This window comes from Phoxinus phoxinus (genome assembly GCF_949152265.1).
Source record: "Phoxinus phoxinus genome assembly, chromosome: 5".
In the NCBI taxonomy this organism is placed as follows: Eukaryota; Metazoa; Chordata; class Actinopteri; order Cypriniformes; family Leuciscidae; genus Phoxinus; species Phoxinus phoxinus.
Window position 1 is genome coordinate 26167121 of NC_136880.1, and position 18148 is coordinate 26185268.

Here is an 18148-nt window from a genome sequence, read left to right on the forward strand (position 1 = left end):
CACCAAAGAGAAATGTTGAAGAATCTACTGGCCATGTAATGAAATAGAGTGGTCCATATGATTAATTTTGTTTCAAGTCTTCTGAACTGTATTTTATATCAGCAACAGACTGAAATACAAGTTATCTAGTATTGTTCCCCTTCTGCTCTGAAATGGACTTCAAAACAGTAGGACTGTTAATCGAGATTAATCGCATCCAAAATAAAAGTTTGTGTTTACATAATAAATGTGTGTGTACTGTGTAGATTTTATATATATATATATATATATACACACACACACACACACATTCTTGTATATATTTCAGAAATATTTGCATGTATATACTGTATATAGATTTATATATAATTTATATTATATACAAATATTTTATACATAAATAACACATTTATCTTAAATATATACATGCACGTGTGTGTATTTATATATACAAAATAATTATACACAGTACACACACATTTATTATGTAAACACAAACTTTTATTTTGGATGCGATTAATCGCGATTAAAAGCCCTACAAAACAGCACATCAACACCATCTGATGCCAAAATCTTTTGTTTTTCATGTGATCAACATTGCTGCCATATTTTAATTTGAGAGCTACAGCAGAGAGAAAGACTTTCAGTGAATAAAGACAAAGTTATCATATGGCTAGGAATTTGATACACGTGTCAATTGACTGCTTTTATGATACATGTTCATGGTGTTTTTAACATTCTATGAGAGGAGAAGCCAATTCCCTTCCATTAAACAGAAGCTCACGCACGCACACAAGCTCGAGCTCTTGAAGCACCGCCCTCTGTGACGGGAACAGCAGCTCATTTGCATTTAAAGGGACAGACACAAAAACGGTGCATTTTTGCTCACCCTCAAAAAGTGACAATTTTAACATGCTATATAAAAATATCTGTGGGGTATTTTGAGCTAAAACTTCACATAAACACTCTGGGGACATCAAAGACTTATTTTACATCTTGTGGAAAAAAAGGGCATTTTACCACCCCTTTAACAGATTAGAGCATTCACACCGCAGAGGCGGCGCGGCATGCACGTAGCAGGAGCAGAGCAGAAGCAGCAGTGCCGCGATCGATTCGGCACAGAGTCTATTTTTGCCTCCGGGACCATAAATAGACCAAACGCTAACGCGTGCAGTGTGAAGTCAGCATCAGAGATCTAGTGGTCTGATAAAAAAAACAGCTTCAATTATAGTAACGCGCCGCATTTTTTGGCAGTAACGGTAACAGCGTTATTAAGATGGTAAGAGTAATCAATTAGATTACTTGTTACTGAAAAAAGTAACACCGTTATTCCTATCACTGCATATATGTGACTTTTGAAAGAGCTTGAAGCAAACTGAAACAGCAAAGGCTTGTAGAAGCAAGCTAAAATGGCATGGTTGCTTCAGAAAATTAGTTTTTTTTATTGCATGTTGCTTTTGTTAACAATATCAGATATGTTTAGGGTTTAGTGTAGTTGGTACATTATTTCAAAACACGATAGAGAATGAACCTTTTAGTGCCACTCACTGGACATTTCAATTCAGAATGCAGCAACACGTTCAAAATCCAACATTATACAACTTTGCCACATTCACGTTTATATGTCTCAGATAAAACTGAACACGCTTTTAGAGTCACTCACTGGAAATTTACTTTGAAAGTGTCACAGAACTTGCAAAAAACAATGTAATATAATTTTACAAGCACGTTTTTCAGATGAGCCTGGGTTTTACCCAAGTTGTGTTACATTTGAAGTTGCTATCACAAAAAGACAGTTAAAAGGATTTAAAGTACCATGTTGAGGCAAATTCCAATTTTAAGTGTTTAGATTTCGAATGATACCAAATTTATGATAACTAAAATATGTCATAGCAAAAAATAAAAATAAAAAGCAATAAAAAAAAAAGTGTGCCACCGCGCCACCTGGTTCTGCACCGGGAACCAGACAGTTAAGAGGTTACATTACACTTCTTATTTGACAGCTTAACACATAAAGCACATGCAATATCACAAGTTTCACACACACACACACACAAAAATGAGCATACTTGCAAACACTTTTCACATAACTCCAGTCTCTTCATTTAATTAATTCAACCCAAACCTGGTCTAAACTCACTCAGTCACAAAACATGCGGGGTAACTGGCAGCACTACACTATAAACATGATAGCAAGCCTTCAAAAAGTGCTAAACGAAGGTTGATGGACCAGTCAGACAGCAGTAGATGATGATAATTTAGACCTGCCACTCTAGTAATGGGCTTCACTACCTAATTGTTAAAGTTTAAAACTGCACTGAAGTCTGTTAATGTTGTTATAAACAATCTTCTTGCTACTTGGCATGTGTAAACAAAAAAGCTTAAGGGACGCAATAGGCAAATGTTATTTTTAAACTGATTTCTCTTTGCACAATATCATTAGCTCAATTAAAGGTGACAGCACTTCCACTCAGTAAACAGCTATGTCACAGAGAGCATAGAAACAGCTGTCACCGATTCATTGTTTTCTGTGTCACAGCCTCATACAATCTGACAAGGAAACGGTGACTGCTGGCCTCTTTTTGTCTTGTAGATATTTGCCAAAGCTCAGGAGAAAAGCCAGGGCTGAGAGAGAGAGAGAGTTTGTATGCGTGCGTCTATTCTGGGATGGTGAATTTGAGTGTTTGAGAGGTTGTGGCGTGACAGGAGTCGTGCTGTGCTGGGATTAATCAGAAAAGAGAGGAAGTGTTAGAACACTCTTTCGTATATGTGGGAGACTGACCTGGGTCTCACACACAGAGCGTTTAACGAACATCACTCAACATGTAATGCCTTGGAAATTTTCTGTTAAGAAAGTTGCAGACTTCCTAACATAGAAATGATTATGAACAAACAATAATACCTTTTTTATGCTACAACATCTTAAAGTTATACCGTAGCTCACCCAGAAAAGAAAATTCTAGGTTTACTCACCCTCATTTCGTTCCAAACCTAAAAGACTTCTGTTCATCTTCGGAACACAAATGAGGATATATCTATTTTTCTATCTATTCCTCTCATAATTTTTGTCTATACACAGGGAATTCACGGAACCAAAACTTTGACAAAATCAGAAAGTACAAAAAGAGATCGTAAAAGTAATCCATATAGCGGTTTAATTCTGGTATTCTGAGGAATTATTTAGGTTGTGTGGCCTTTTTAAAATGGAGGGACCGAAATCTCATAAAAAATATCTTCATTTGTGTTTTGAAAATGAACAATGGGTTCAGAACAACATGAGTGCGAGTAACTGATGGCAAAAGATTTTGGGTTTTTACTACAAGTTACAACCAAGCACAGTTTTTATTTTATATTTTAAAAAATAATAATAATCTCAAACGAAACTGATTAATCATTTTGTAATTAGTATTATGTAACACATTAGTAAACTGTGATGTTACTTTAATTTTAGATTTGTTTTTAGAAAATGCTTACATTTTTAACATCTAATAATGTAATATTTTTTAAACTTGGCAGATGTTTTAAATTATTTAGGGAAATCAGTAATATCATTGACTAACATCAGTAATAACATTGTCAACATTCAATCCTCTACCAAAATATTTGTATAAATAATAGTCCCAAAGGTCATCTTTAACTAAGGGGAAACATCAAATTAATTACCAGTTAGGCAACAAAGCCTTTTAGATTCTCCCACTCAGATGTATTAACATAATTTTAATTAGAGATTGCACAAAATAAATGATGAAGGCACAAATCAAATTTAAAGTGAAAGTTACGTCTTGACCTCTGAATAGTTATGCAGGTAAAATGGAAAGACAGAAAAATAGTGAATTGTGGGTGTATATTTTTTTTGCAATTTTGTAGAAAGAAATGTAGCGAGTCATGTATTTCCAATGAGTTTGGGTTGAAATGGAGGTACCAAAATAAAGCCAGTAGTCCTTGACTGGTTGCATGATCTTAACATTAGGCAACCTGATGAATATAAAAAAAAAAAATCAGGTTTTCTTAGGTAACTGATTCGTTGGATTAATCTCAAGTGAGTGCAAAAAGCACGGTTCATTTTCTTTGTGTGTAGAGCTTTTCTCAGTGCACCTTTAGCCATTCAACTTTTTTTGTCCAAACAGTTCTGGTTACTTACCAGAAGTTTATTCTACTGTGCCTGGTCTAAAGACAAAAGCAGGGCTCAACGCTAAGGATTTTTTCTTGCCCTGCCAAATTTTTTACTGGCCCCACCACAAAAAGTAATAAATAAATAAAACAGGCCTAGTTCCCTTTCGATACGGTTCACTCGCATTCCTACAGGAGCTGTTGGATGGTGGACACACACAGTATACACGGCAGCTATCACAGGTACCACACTACTATTGGTACTACTATATCAAGCGCCCTAGGCAACAGACTCGCAGGACTGCCTTCCGTTTTGTACTAGTAGTACAGCGTTTTGCAGTGCGTTGCCCATAAGCATCAGAAAACACTGATGCAATGTGAGTGAACCTTATCAAAAGGAAACGCTCTGATTACTAATGTAATTAAAGGGCACCTATTATGGAATTTTGAAATTTACCTTTCATGTAGTGTGTAACATAGATCTAAGTGAGCAAAAACATCTTGCAAAGTTTGAAATATGAAAGTGCACCGTATATAAAATTATTGTCTTTCAAAAGTAAGAGTCGACTCTGAGTCATTTTTATGAATCGTTAAAAGACCGAAGCTTTTTCTCTGACTAGATGACGTCAACTTGTCAAGTTATTTGAATACGATACGCCCACTTATTGCGCTCCAAGGCCAGGGAAAATATCATGGCGACGAGACGCTGTGTTCTGAAGTGCGACTCAAAAGCCAACTTTTTTCATCTGCCCAAGGAGGAGCATTTGAACACTAAGTGGCTGCAATTCATATATACAACTATACCACAGAAGTATAGTCCGAGCCTTGTGCTTTGTTCGCGCCATTTTGAAGACGATTGCTTTACCAACTTAAATGCAATCAAACTTGGATTCGCGAGCCGGCTGATATTGAAGGAAGGTTCAGTTCCAAGTGTATTTGCATCAGCTTCCTCCTCCGTATCACAACCTGTAAGTGTTATTAATAATTGTTGCTTTTATGTTTTATGTAGCATGCTTAATAATTATTTTGTTTGTTGTGTAAGCACCGTTTAGCTTCTAGGTCTTCAATGACAATTGTATTGAAATATGTGAAGTGTTTGTCGTTGTTTTCAGAGTTGTCTTAAAGAATAGAATAATACCTCGTAGTAACGTAACTGCATTTATTTATTTTATTTTATTTTTTGTAAAAACGTTATGTTTATGCATCGGGCTAACGCAAACAAAGACTGATTGTGCTTTTACAATATGAACTAACATAACATTAAATTCTTTATCTTATTTTTAGTTTTTTACTACAAACTACAAAGCAGTGGACTATAATCATTATTATAACACAATTTAATTGATAAAAGCATCATTGTACTCCGTGTTAAACAATAAGTATTATCTCTGTAAACACTGCTGGGTCATCTGACCAATCAACGATTAGCGTCGCGCAAAGGAGGGGTTTGGAAAAATGAGTCGTTGAACGATTCATTTGGGAGTCGGTGAGCAAATCAGGTAAAAATAAATGCATATTATACGACAACTAAAGTGTTTTTTGTCATCGCATGCATGTAAAACTGTTGTTGGGGACTCCCTAAACAACATTAGGAATATTTTAAATGTCATAATAGGTGCCCTTTAAATAAATACTATGTATTTTCAAGTTCAAATCCACTGACGTTAATCTATTAACTCTCTTGACTGCTTTGTCGCACAAAAATGGCAGATTATGATTGGTCAGATTGCCTGTCAATCAAACTCCCTGCGAAGGGTGAATTATGAATAATTCACTAAAAAGAACCGGTTCAAAAGAACGATTCGTTCACTAACCGGAAATCACTAATTCATACGGCAAAGAAAGATAGCTTCCTTTGTTGATAGACACTGAAAACTGTCGGTGGCTGTCGTTTTCAACTGATTCACATCATAACAACTGGTAAAACCTTAAACTTCAAAAGATAGAACAGTGAAACTGCTCGAGCGCAAACGGATCTGCTTGAGCGCAAGGTTAAAACACACAAGCAGACCATCCCGACAAGCCGGATTCCACAATATATTTATGTACACAAACATAATTACTTTTACATTATAATCCTTTTATTTTTAAAATTTGGCTGGTTTGTGTCCCTGTGTGTGTAATAAGCAGAGTGTACGCGCGTGTTGGACCCGCCTATAGGCGCACATTACTAACACACTCTTTAAATAACAAAACAAATATTGCACCATTGACTTTAGGGGTCCTATTTTAACAATCTAAGTGCATGGTCTAAAGCACAGGGCGCAAACGCAGTTAGGTCGCGTCCGATTTCACTTTTGGTAGATTAACGACGAGAAAAAAGCATGGGTGTTTTGCCTGTGGAGGCCTCCTATAAAAAACTGTGATGAGAAATTAATTGATTGGATATACATGTGTATGTATATATAGATCAAATTATTATCAAATAATAAGCATTAGAACTTAATGCATATGTGTGCACACAAAACTTCACCCTATTGAATTGAGTTCTCTTTCGAGTCTACTTGTGCTTGAATATTTAAATTAGCAAGGCTTAACATGTGCAAATGATAAACTTTCGTGATGCAGCACTGGCCTGATCAGGCAAGTGACAGTTGTGTTAACTTACCCGAGCACGTCTAAGCTGGCCCTGGGCCATCAGGCAGTCCTTATTTTCTAACCCTGAAAATACATGCAGAATATGAGCAAATAAGCAAAAAAGGGTAAGCTTTGTGTCACAGAAATAAGGACATGACACTAAGGGAGTAATATCCCTGGTGGGATGTCATAGCAACATCCCAGATACTTCTTTAGATCTTTTATGACAAAACCAGTGATGGGATTAACACATATTAATAATGTAATTCCAAAGCTAAATATACCTCCCTTGTCTAGAGCTCAACTAACTGTGGACAAAAGAAACAGTAGGAGGAAGGTAGGAGAGGATGAGTGGCGCTTACACAGTTTTCACACACACAGAGTTACAGGAGTCATTCCAGCCTGCTCCTCTCCACTGGAGAGAGATATGTGAGGTAATGGAGCACAGTGAGGGCTCTGGAGCAGTATCCTGATCCCAGTGAGGGGCCGATGAATGTCATAGGAGGCCAGCATTTAGTGTCAGCATGCCTCAGACTTGTGGAAAGGCTTCTGTTGAGGAAACAGAGGGGGATGATATTTGTCAGCTTGGCTGTGGTTTCTCACCCCACAGGTTGCCAGTAGTTTGAGGGCAAGCGCAAAGATCTGAAGATCTGAACATCTATAGCATGGGTGTTTTGCCTGGGGAGGCCTCCTCTAAAAAACTGTGATGAAAAAATAATTGATTAATTGTATATATACAATCAATAATTTCTCATCACAGTTTTTTAGAGGAGGCCTGTATGTGTGAACTTTTCTCTTATAAGTTCTAATGCACTTTGCTTATTATTTGATCGAAAAATGAAAATTCTGGCATCATTCTGGGCTCGGCAAGTGTGCATCGAGGGCGCATATCGACTGCAAAGGGGGCGCTCACGAGCACCCTTCTGAGACCTAAAATGACAAATGGAACACCCTACGGTCTCACGGACTTAACGGATATGCGTACGCATTACAGCCATTGCAAGTCCACAAGACCGAATGTGCATATGAAGTGTGCCATTTGGGACAGGGCCTTACTTACCCTCTAGTTGTTCCAAACCTGTATGAATTTCTTTATTTTTCTTAACGCAAAAGAAAGATATTTTGAAGAATATGGGTAACCAAACAGTTGAGATACTGTAGTAGTATGGAAAAAAGTAGTATGAATATAGTATAGAAAAAAATACTATGGAAGTCAATGGGGCCCATCAACTGTTTGGTAACCCATATTCTTCTAAATGTCTTCAACAAAATAATAATGTAATTGATGAAAGATTTTTTTGTGTGTGTGTGTTTTCATTAAACTATCCATTTAAGTTTGTTAACAGGCTAATATAAACATACACATTTTTAAGGGACTTTGCTTACTCACTTCAGAAGATCACAGATACTCCTCTGTTCAATATTACAATAGCTAAATAACTAGTGAGCTCACTGAGAACCCTGTTAAGCATGTTGATAAACCTCATTAGTAAGCATAATAGTGGTGTTATTGATGGCCTCATTGAAGATCTTATTTCTTAGATTACTGACTTGTCAATTTGGGAACAGTTAGCCTATTTAATAAATAATCATTAATTTGCACATAATGATGCAGATCTCCCTATAATGCATTGAAAATGTGCAATATGTTCACTACTCAATACATTTAGTAAGTTGTTTTATCTTAACTACTAAAGTAAGGATTTGTTTCGCCGGCTCACACTCATCCCTAAAGTTTGTACATTTCAATTTTATTCTGCAGCCAATAACTCATTGCAGAAAAAAGCTGTGTGGTTGGCACAAACCATGTTTATCTTCAGTGCAAGTGAACTTATACATAATTTAGTCTCGAGTTTTTTAACCTTGCAAAGTTTTGTTTATGGTTTACTTTTCAAGGTTGAGGGCATGTCATCCAACCTGTCCATGTTGGCATCTGTCTATTTTGGCTACTCCTACCAAGTAAAAAAATGAATTTTTGCCAAAATAAAACAGTTGACTGGGATACAGGATGCGTTTTCTCCATCCTTTTAAAAGCAGAAAAGCCCATTTATTTGTCTATATAACTATGCAAGATTATATTTGCAGTTAGCATTGTTTTCTCATGCTGCTGTGTATGAGATCCCCTGCAACTTATCTTAAGGTCATCATAACCAGTTCACTAAAATGGCTGTCTTCATCTTTTGTAAGTCTTCTCATTTTTTATTTATTTATATTTATCAAAAGTGTCATTCATTTTTTTGGGGCTGCTTTATGATTTTATTTGACAGTGAAAGTGGAGAGAGACAGGAAACATGTGGAAAGAGAGTAGGGGAATGACATGAAACAAATGGTCTGGTCATTGCTCAGGGTATATGTGTCCATGTGGTATGTGTCCTAAACACTTTAAATGTAAAACTTTTAAATGAGAGAAATAAATGACTAAGTGCACCTTTACAAGCCCGCATCTATGACATTCAGAAATTAACTTCTGTAGTAAAGAACCTGCGACATCAGGGACACTCCCGGGAGTTTGATTTCATTTTTGATTGAATTTCACATAGTCTGGATGGATGTTCCTGATCACTCAGCAGGCTGAACAAATGTTCGGAAATATCTCTCTCTGTGACTGGACAAAGAAAACACAAGAATGAGCCGAGGAGTGCTGTGACACTGTGTATTATGCTCTTTGGGGACTGATATTGTTTCATCTGGTCAATCAAGCATATCGCTTTACTTTACATGCATCCTGGGACTCCTCCGTGGCAGGGAAGACATATTCACAGCTGCTGACCGATATTACATATCTATCAAACAGGGCACAGACATTTTGGGGAGCTGGTGATCAAGTGGAAAAAAAAATGCCACCCCTCTTATAATTATTTAAAAAAAAGTTACATATGGTTGATCATCTTTTAATTAATTACACTATAAGGCTGTTATACCAATTAGCTAAATGAAATCAGAATAAACTAAATTACCATTTTATCGAAATCCATTTACACTGCAATTACATTGCCTTAATAATGTTACGAGATTAGTTTAGTTTGACGATGAAAAACATACCAAGCCCAATGTTCTGTCACCATTCCAGATTTCTAACTCGCCCTTACAGCGTTCACCGTGGTCTTGCTCTCAGAGCAAAAACGAAAGCTGCTGCACTCTGTGTGTTTTTCCGTCGTCTCCAGGCGCGTTCATATGTAAATTGCGTGCGCTTTTGTCCATTAGATCGAAAGATCTGAAAAAGCTCATACACGACCCTGTCCTTGACGAAAACAGGGCAGAAGTGGTTAAAAGTGGACAAATGAGATGTATTAAAACACCAGGGATAAATGGGTATGTGTGTCCCTCGTCTACTTGTGACCGATCGACTAAAACACATCTTAATACCAGGTGTAAACAGGGCCATAGAATTATTCATTCAACCGTTTTGCTCAAAGGAAAGAAGCAAGTGTCCACTAACTTTATGAATGGGTAATTTAAATCATTGATTCACCGGATTTCGTTCAAATGCGGCGAATAATTCAAGAACAAAACACTGCTGTGTGTGATTGGAGTAAAACGTAAAAAATAAAATAAAATTAAAAGGTCTTGCAAAAAGGGAACTTATCTAGTCAGAGGCCAAAAGGGCAGGTACTTGACACCCACTTAGGGTAGTCTATACCTGTGCATGTGCCTGCTATCAAACCACTCTGAAGGGCTACCACATCATTTTGACAAAAGGAAGAAAAGAACGCACAAACCCACAAAAGTCTCCTTTCTGAGAACTTTCTTTCCTGACTTCCACTGTTTTTATGCTGAGCTAATGATATCTTCTACCCTCACAGAAGTCTTTTTGCATGCTTACATTTTCATTAAGACATTTTTAATATGTTTATCAAGCTGTTTTCCTCATGGGAGCCATAAGGTGATTTCAGGTTTAACCATCCTTGTGGGAGCATTTGGTCCAAAATGCAGGTAAAAACTGACCCAAACATTGTCCTGCTTTACTTACACATACTTATTATTAAACAATGCTTGTTTACAGTGAATATTCCAAATAAAAAATATCTAAACGTTCCATGAAATCATTATGCAATTTGAAAAGTAGGCCTATTCCCAAAATCAAGCAAAATGCTTTCAATTTTCTTTTCAAAGCTAGCACACTTAACCTTATAAAGCCGGACATATACGATAATTATTTTTTAAATAGCCTAGACGTTTATTTAAAAAAAAAAAAACGTTTGCATTTGAGTTACATTAAGTTTTGTATCATATTTTGAATCATATTTTGATACATCAGTTTTTTAGTATGATAGTGAGAAAACAAAGCTCACATTCAGAGGTCAAATTGCAGAAATATGCAATTTGGTGCATTTGTTTATATTGCCAAAAAAGAAAGTAAGATAAAATATTTGTAAAATCACTGTTGACTTTTATAACAGTGTGACTTACATAAATGTTATATACAGTTATATATCAGTTGACACAGTATATCTCACAATAATAGGCTATGTCTTAGTAGGATGATATGAACATGCATAATTGTATGATCAAAAGCTCTGTAGGTTTCATTTTATTATATCAAAACATAATGAAATGCAATTCAATGATGATATAGAGAGATTAAGTAAACATTCCTCAAAAGCCTGGACATGTATTTTAAATTATGTATGGATAATCAAGTAAATTAAGTTGATTCCGTCCAGTAGCCTAAATGTTCATCTTGAAATATTATATGAAACAATATAAAAGTTGTTCTTACATTTATTTTTTATGAAAATCCTTACAAATTTCTCTGCAAAGAGACACCATGATCTGAAGGTGGACATTTTTAGATTTACACTAAAATGCATTTTACTTGTTAATGAACTATCAATCAGAGCCAGAAGGCATGTAGAGTGTGTGACATGTTTTTCAGCAAAAGAACAGGTTGCAGATAGAAACTCATAACGTTAAGCCTTTCAAATCTGATATAGGCTTTATAGGGTTAAGGTTGAAGGACATGACTGGAGGAGTCACTGCAGACTGTGTGCAAATTCAGATGTAAAGAAGGCTCTTACCTCAAAATGTATTCTGCAAGTCAGGTTGAGGAATACAGGTGGAGAAGCTCTTTAATGCTCCTAATGTATGATGTGAAACAACTCTGAGATCTGAGGCAGACCACAAGAGACGGCGCTGTAGACTCCACAGAGGCCACCGACACAAGACTTCTACAACCCTTCAGCATTCATTGTCCTCACTTTGGAGAGGTTTGTTTGCTTTCCTTTAGCGTGTAATAACAGCCGGAGAGTAGACTCCCATGAATATTATTTGTCTTGATGCTCATTATACATCTTCACAAACACCTGAGGGAACGCGTCTTACCGCAAGATGAATACTAATGTTGCCATCAGCTCTTAACGTTCGTACAAAAGTTTTCGGCAGGATCGTTTGAGATAAGAAAGTTCAGCACAGGACCGATCGCCGATTACAAACACTGTCCCATCTGATGTGACGTTTTGCCCTGATTCACAAAGGTAAGCCAGTGTTTCTATTTCAAAGAACGGGATACTTTTCGCGCGAAATTGGGTATACGTCTGTCCCCGGATGTGGGAGTGGCATAGAGTTGTCACAACAACAGAGCACGCTAAATGGGGAATCGGAATCACCCGTTTACAACGCCAAAAAGAGGAGCTTCTGTTTCCAAAAAGAGAACAAAGCTCGTAATAAAACTAGAATCAATATTGGTTATTTGGCTTGGCTTTTCAGATATGGCGAGAACTGAGGGATTTGAAATGTTGTAAAAACCATGCGGAGATGGCGTTTTCATTACTCAACAAGTAAGGGATTTTATTGAACTGATAAATTGCCATGTGAGTTAGAGTTAACAGAGCATTGTAAAACATTGTCTGTGAACGTGTCATTTCATTATGGTTATTGCTGAGCTGTGCTGGAATTTGAGAAAGAATGAGTGGGTAACTTATAGCCACAGTCAGAGCCATAGAGAGAAGTATGGCTCTATGGCTCTGGCCACAGTAATGTCTTCAGCTAACGTTAGTCATCCTTTCCATATAACGTTAGCACTACCTCTCATAACCCTAGTAGTGACTGGCTGTGTTCGAAATCGCTACTATATCTCATTCACCATTCCCTAGAATCCCATTACTCCACTAATTTAGTCCACCTGAAGGATTGAATGAAAAAGTGAGTAAATTCGGACACTAAGTGCGCCGGAAGGGCTGACCTTTTGCATATACAACTGGCAGCTCCAGTAGTAGCCTATACTAAAAATATTTATATTGAATCCTGTCATGGAAAGTAGCATGTTTAAACTATTTAATAACCAATCAAAAATGTATTTAAAACTGTAGGCTGCTATATTACGCTGTAGCCACATTGGACCAGTGGTTTGGAAAATGGATGGATGGATTATTCAGCTTGGGGCGCCATCTTCTGGTGAGATGCAGGAATTCATTCGGCAAGACCCTCACAGTGCATCATGGGTATTCCCTAGCTGTTGAGTAGGCTACATCAGTTGTACATTCGTTATAGCGGTGCATTTTGGGATTAAATGAGTGCACTCGATAACGTCCACTATGGTTTCATACACCACTACAAATGACTGTCCCCTGAAATAGTGCTCTATTTAAAGAGTTCGTTCATTCAAAAATGTAAATTCTGTCATTAATTACTCACCCTCATGTCGTTCCAAACCCGTAAGACCTTCGTTCATCTTCGGAACACTAATTAAGATATTTTTGATGAAATCTGAGAGCTTTCTGTCCCTCCATTGACAGCAACATTATTGCAACTTTCAAGGCCCAGAAAGGTAGTAAAAACATTGTTAAAATAGTCCATGTAACTACAGTGGTTCAACCTTAATATCATGAAGCAACAAGAATACTTTTTGTGAGCAAAACCCCCCAATAACCCCCCATAACGACATTATTACTATGGTACTATGGTACTACTTAAAGGATTAGTTCACTTTTAAAAAAAACTTTTGCAGATAATTTACTCACCCCGATGTCATCCAAGATGTCCATGTCTTTCTTTCTTCAGTCGAAAAGAAATTAAGGTTTTTTATGAAAACATTTCTCCATATAATGTACTTCACTGGTGACCAAACGGTTCAAGGTCCAAATGACAGTGTCAGTGCCGCTTCAACGGGCTTTAAACGATACCAGACGATGAATAAGGGTCTTATCTAGCGAAACGCTCGGTCATTTCAAAAATAAATTAAAAAGTTTACGTTTTATAAGCACAAACGCTCGCCTTGCTCTGTTCAATGATGCGCGTTCGTGACGTCACGTAATACGCAATTACGTTGAAAAGGCACATATTCAAATGTCTTTGTGTCAGTTTATCATTTAAAATGCCCATTGCGTGTGCGTATCCTGGGTGTTGTAATATTAAAAAGCCTAAAAGAAAATTTTCGTCAGGATGGAAATGTTTTACTTTTCATAGAAGCGTGACCTTTTCAACGTAATTGTGTGTAACGTGATGTCACGAACGCGCATCATTGAACAGAGCAAGGCGAGCGTTTGTGCTTATAAAAGGTAAACTTTTTTATTTATTTTTGAAATGACCGAGCCTTTCGCTAGATAAGACCCTTATTCATCGTCTGGTATCGTTTAAAGCCCGTTGAAGCGCCACTGAAACTGTCATTTGGTCCTTGAACCGTTTGGTCGCCAGTGAAGTACATTATATGGAGAAATGTTTTCATCAAAAACCTTAATTTCTTTTCGACTGAAGAAAGAAAGACATGGACATCTTGGATGACATCGGGGTGAGTAAATTATCAGCAAAAGTTCTTTAAATTGGTGGGGGAAAAATACACAGTTGCAATATTATAACAAAAATGTAGCCTAAGTTACTAAGAACACAAATGTGATACCTTCTTTATTGCTTGCACAGATTGCTGGTCCACTACGAGAAGAGGGGATTGTCCGTCTTAACAGCTCTTTTTTTGATCGCTTCCCTGCCTGCAAACGCCTACTCTCGTCTACTTTCAAGGTGAGGAGATTGACATCTCAAATGCTTGACATCCTAATCTCTTTTCTTTTAAAAAAAACACCCCTGTCCCTTTCCCTCTCTTTTCCAGTATTTGGTTTAAAACTCATATTTAAGTGGACTTGTACTCATGTACCCATTACGTTGACATGGAAATTTAGCAGAATACTTGCAATCACTGAAAAAGGGGAATAATAGCAATTTTCCCCAAAATAGCTATGTCTTAAAATGATAGCCTTTTGTTGAGTTCTGAAAAATAAATTTTTAGTCCACTGTATATGGGCAATAATTGTCTTTCCTCAAATTGTGGTAAACTAATCCATTTATGTCTTGAAGCAATGTCAAACCATTGTATTGCTTTGGAGACATGGCTAATGGCTATTGCGCTATGAGGTTCAGCAACTAATAAAGTTTTATGATGTCTTTCGTTTTTTTCTTTGTTACTTTTCATATAATATATTTTTTAGATTGACAAGTACTGTATGTGAAAAATGTACTAATTATTATAAGACTCTTTATGTGTGGTTCTCTAGTAAGTGCATGATTTTGCCTGATTGACCTGTCAAGCAACTGATTGCTAATTGTCGACACTTCAATGTTCAGTTTGTCTACATGCAGCACATGCTATGCTACATGTGCATACTGCATATACACAGAGTCTGTGTCAAAACAACCTGTCAAAACAATAGCATCTTAATAGCATCTTAAAAGCACAAAACAGTGTTAGTGTTTCATGCTTTCATACTTCAGTTTTCACTTTTTTTCACCCAGCATTTTATACTTTGGATACAGATAGGCAAGCATGCAATCCATATAAAAATACTGTTTTTTTTTTTTTTTACAAAATATGATGCAAATATTTTACATTTGCCTGTGCACATATATTGACTCTGAAAATATGAGTTATGATCCATTTTCTGCACTCTTTGTAAGTGACATTCAACCATAAATACTGGCTTTTGCCCCTTTTAATTTTTGCATGCTCACAGATCTCTCCTGTGATGGAAGGATAGTGTTGTAGATGTGTCATAGAGTCCGTATTATCCCAGTTATCTTTGTGACATTTTAGGGATGAAAGAGGCCCTGCTGTAGACTTTAATAACAGAAGGATATATCTGCTTCAACAGTTCTGCCTCAATCAGAAATGCAGACCAATTTGTCATTTTTTCAGGGCTCGAGTTATTGGGTTGAGACTTGTGAGCTAAGATGTGAAATAAACATGAATTAGAATTCAATGATTTAGTTTGCTAATGAGGCAGAGGACATGCACAAGGTCTTGCTGTAAGTCATGTATTTGTAAAACTGTATATATTATATACAATTTATATAAAACTAAAAGTGAAAGTGGGTGCTTTTTCTTTTGCAAACAAGATTTTCAATAAGCAAATGTAAATTTTTTGAAAACCAGACTGAGATGTTGGCAGGGACACATTGATTTTGACTTATGCCAAGGTCAGGGGTATTCTGAACTTTTTTTCCTGTTTAATTTCTGAGGTTAGGGGCAGGAAAATGTGTTACTGTATATTAGCTCGAGTAAAATCTAATTTACTCATTCAATAACAGATGGCTGCATTTTGATGGTATAGTGGATGTGTATTGTGGATTTGATGGATAGTATTTTTTCATACTATACAATGAGCTGTAACCTTATATTTAGTGTCTGAAACATGAAGCTGGTTAAGAATCGAGATAGCACTTTATTTTGATGGTCCCTTTTGAGCATTATGTTGACTATAAGTAACCTTGCAACTACATGTCAACTATAAGAGTATTAGTAGACTGTCTGCTTAATATCTGCTAACTCTTTATTGTGATGGTCCTCCAACAGACATTCTAAGGGTGTATTCACACCTGGCATGTTTGGTTCGATTGAGTCCAACTCAAGTTTGTTTACCCCTTGGTGAGGATCTTATGGGCAGGTGTGAAATCTGTGAATACAGCAATTCACTCGGGTGCGGACCAAACAACCGTACCGAGACCCCGCTGAAGAGGTGGTCTCGGTCCGGCTCCAAACGAACTCTGGTACGGTTCGAATTTCTGTACAATGAATGGATGACCTTAGCACACGTGTGGTTTTGTTTCCAAATTTTGGTTCACTTGCAAAAAGGGCAGTGTGAAAGCGACCCACACCAAACAAAACGTTAAAAAAAAAACATTGTATTTGGTCCGGACCAAGTGAACTAGCAGACTTTCCTGGTGTGAATACACCCTAAGTTACTTTGCAACTACATGTCAACTTATTCTAACCCTAACCCTACCATTCTACTAATATTCTTCTAACACTCTAATGAGAGTTAATAGATATGTAGATGCAATGTTACTTATAGTCAACAGAATGTGTTAAAGGGACCATAAAAACAAGTGAAACCAGAATCGAATATCCTCATGATTGGAGTAATTGATCAATTTCATATTTTGGTTGCTGTGGCACACAAAATTAACTTCATGTACATTTCTTAAGTATTCCGAGAATACACTTTCAGTTTTGATTATAGCATCCCGTTTATTAAAAATATTTGACTGGTGAAAAAAAAACACATCACTTATTAACAGACACAGCTAACATAAAACAAATCGATATATTGTTGTAGTGATGTTTTGTAAGATGATACATTTGGACTATTTTTATTCCCATAGTGTCAGAAACTGATTTGTATTTTTAAATCTGTCTGCCATTCTTGACTGGTGCATAACATTGTGGAGCTCTTTTGTACAATCAATATCCTCTGCCCCTTAGAAAATGGGAAGCGTTTTGTTGTTGTTCCTTTAAGACACCCATATACTGTAAATGCTCTTTTCACATGCTGAAAAGCACATTGTTGTGCTTAACTGACAAGCTTTTTGCATTGTGACAGGTCACATTCACAAAACAGTCCATACTTCTGCACAAACTATACTGTAGTCAGACTGAATTTATCAGGGAGGGACCTGCTTGGTTTTGTCTAACTTTATGGAGGAAATACACATGGCCAGAAACATAAGGTTTGCGAGACTTGCCCACATTTTACTTTTATTATTAGTTATTTTGTGTTAAGGAATAATAGCATATATTCAGTCTGCTCCATTTTGCCCCACTGTGACTGGATAAGCCAAGTTTCCACACACCAAATAGGGGTTGTTGATATTTAGTTGTTTATGTGTAATAGTTGAACTGAATGCTCTTGTTTCACTCAAGATGAAGGTTTGAGTTCTGAAAGTAAAACTTGTTTATAAGTAAACTTGTTTATGAAAACCAAAACAGGATTCCTCATATGGCCTATTTAACTTTAAATGTAATTCATATATCAGTTAATTAAACATAATTAAATACGTTTATTTAACAGGCCTCTAAACCATTTGATAATATATATATATATATATATATATATATATATATATGAAAATATATATAACATGAAAACACCATCTGTACAATTCAGGATGTTGTTCAGGGAATAAAAAAAAAAAAATCATTATAGTTTACAAAGCAACACACCATTTTCATTTTATGACGCAGACAGCAGTACCATTACTCATTACATTCGTTTTTTTT

At 36.4% G+C, this 18148-nt stretch overlaps 1 protein-coding gene and 1 long non-coding RNA gene across 7 annotated transcripts in view; one reads left to right on the forward strand and one right to left on the reverse strand.

The window, feature by feature from the left end:
* Positions 1-1399: 1399 nt before the first annotated feature.
* On the reverse strand, positions 1400-12134 carry LOC306998089. Its single transcript, XR_013797511.1, has 4 exons — positions 11685-12134; positions 7029-7215; positions 6698-6750; positions 1400-2698 (listed from the first exon to the last, which is right to left on the reverse strand). It is a non-coding gene; the product is annotated as an uncharacterized lncRNA (long non-coding RNA).
* Positions 12061-18148, forward strand: part of cdh7a (cadherin 7a) — a 95550-nt gene continuing 89462 nt past the window's right edge. Inside the window, exons 1-3 of one of the 6 annotated variants that reach the window (XM_079611843.1) lie at positions 12234-12443; positions 12975-13106; positions 14521-14619. In XM_079611843.1, coding sequence (XP_079467969.1) covers positions 12421-12443; positions 12975-13106; positions 14521-14619 — 254 coding nt within the window. In that variant the 5' untranslated portion in view covers positions 12234-12420. Of the gene's footprint in view, positions 12141-12233; positions 12444-12974; positions 13107-14520; positions 14620-18148 lie in introns of those variants that run through there. The other 5 variants (XM_079611848.1, XM_079611846.1, XM_079611849.1 and 2 more) reach the window with 5 other exon arrangements.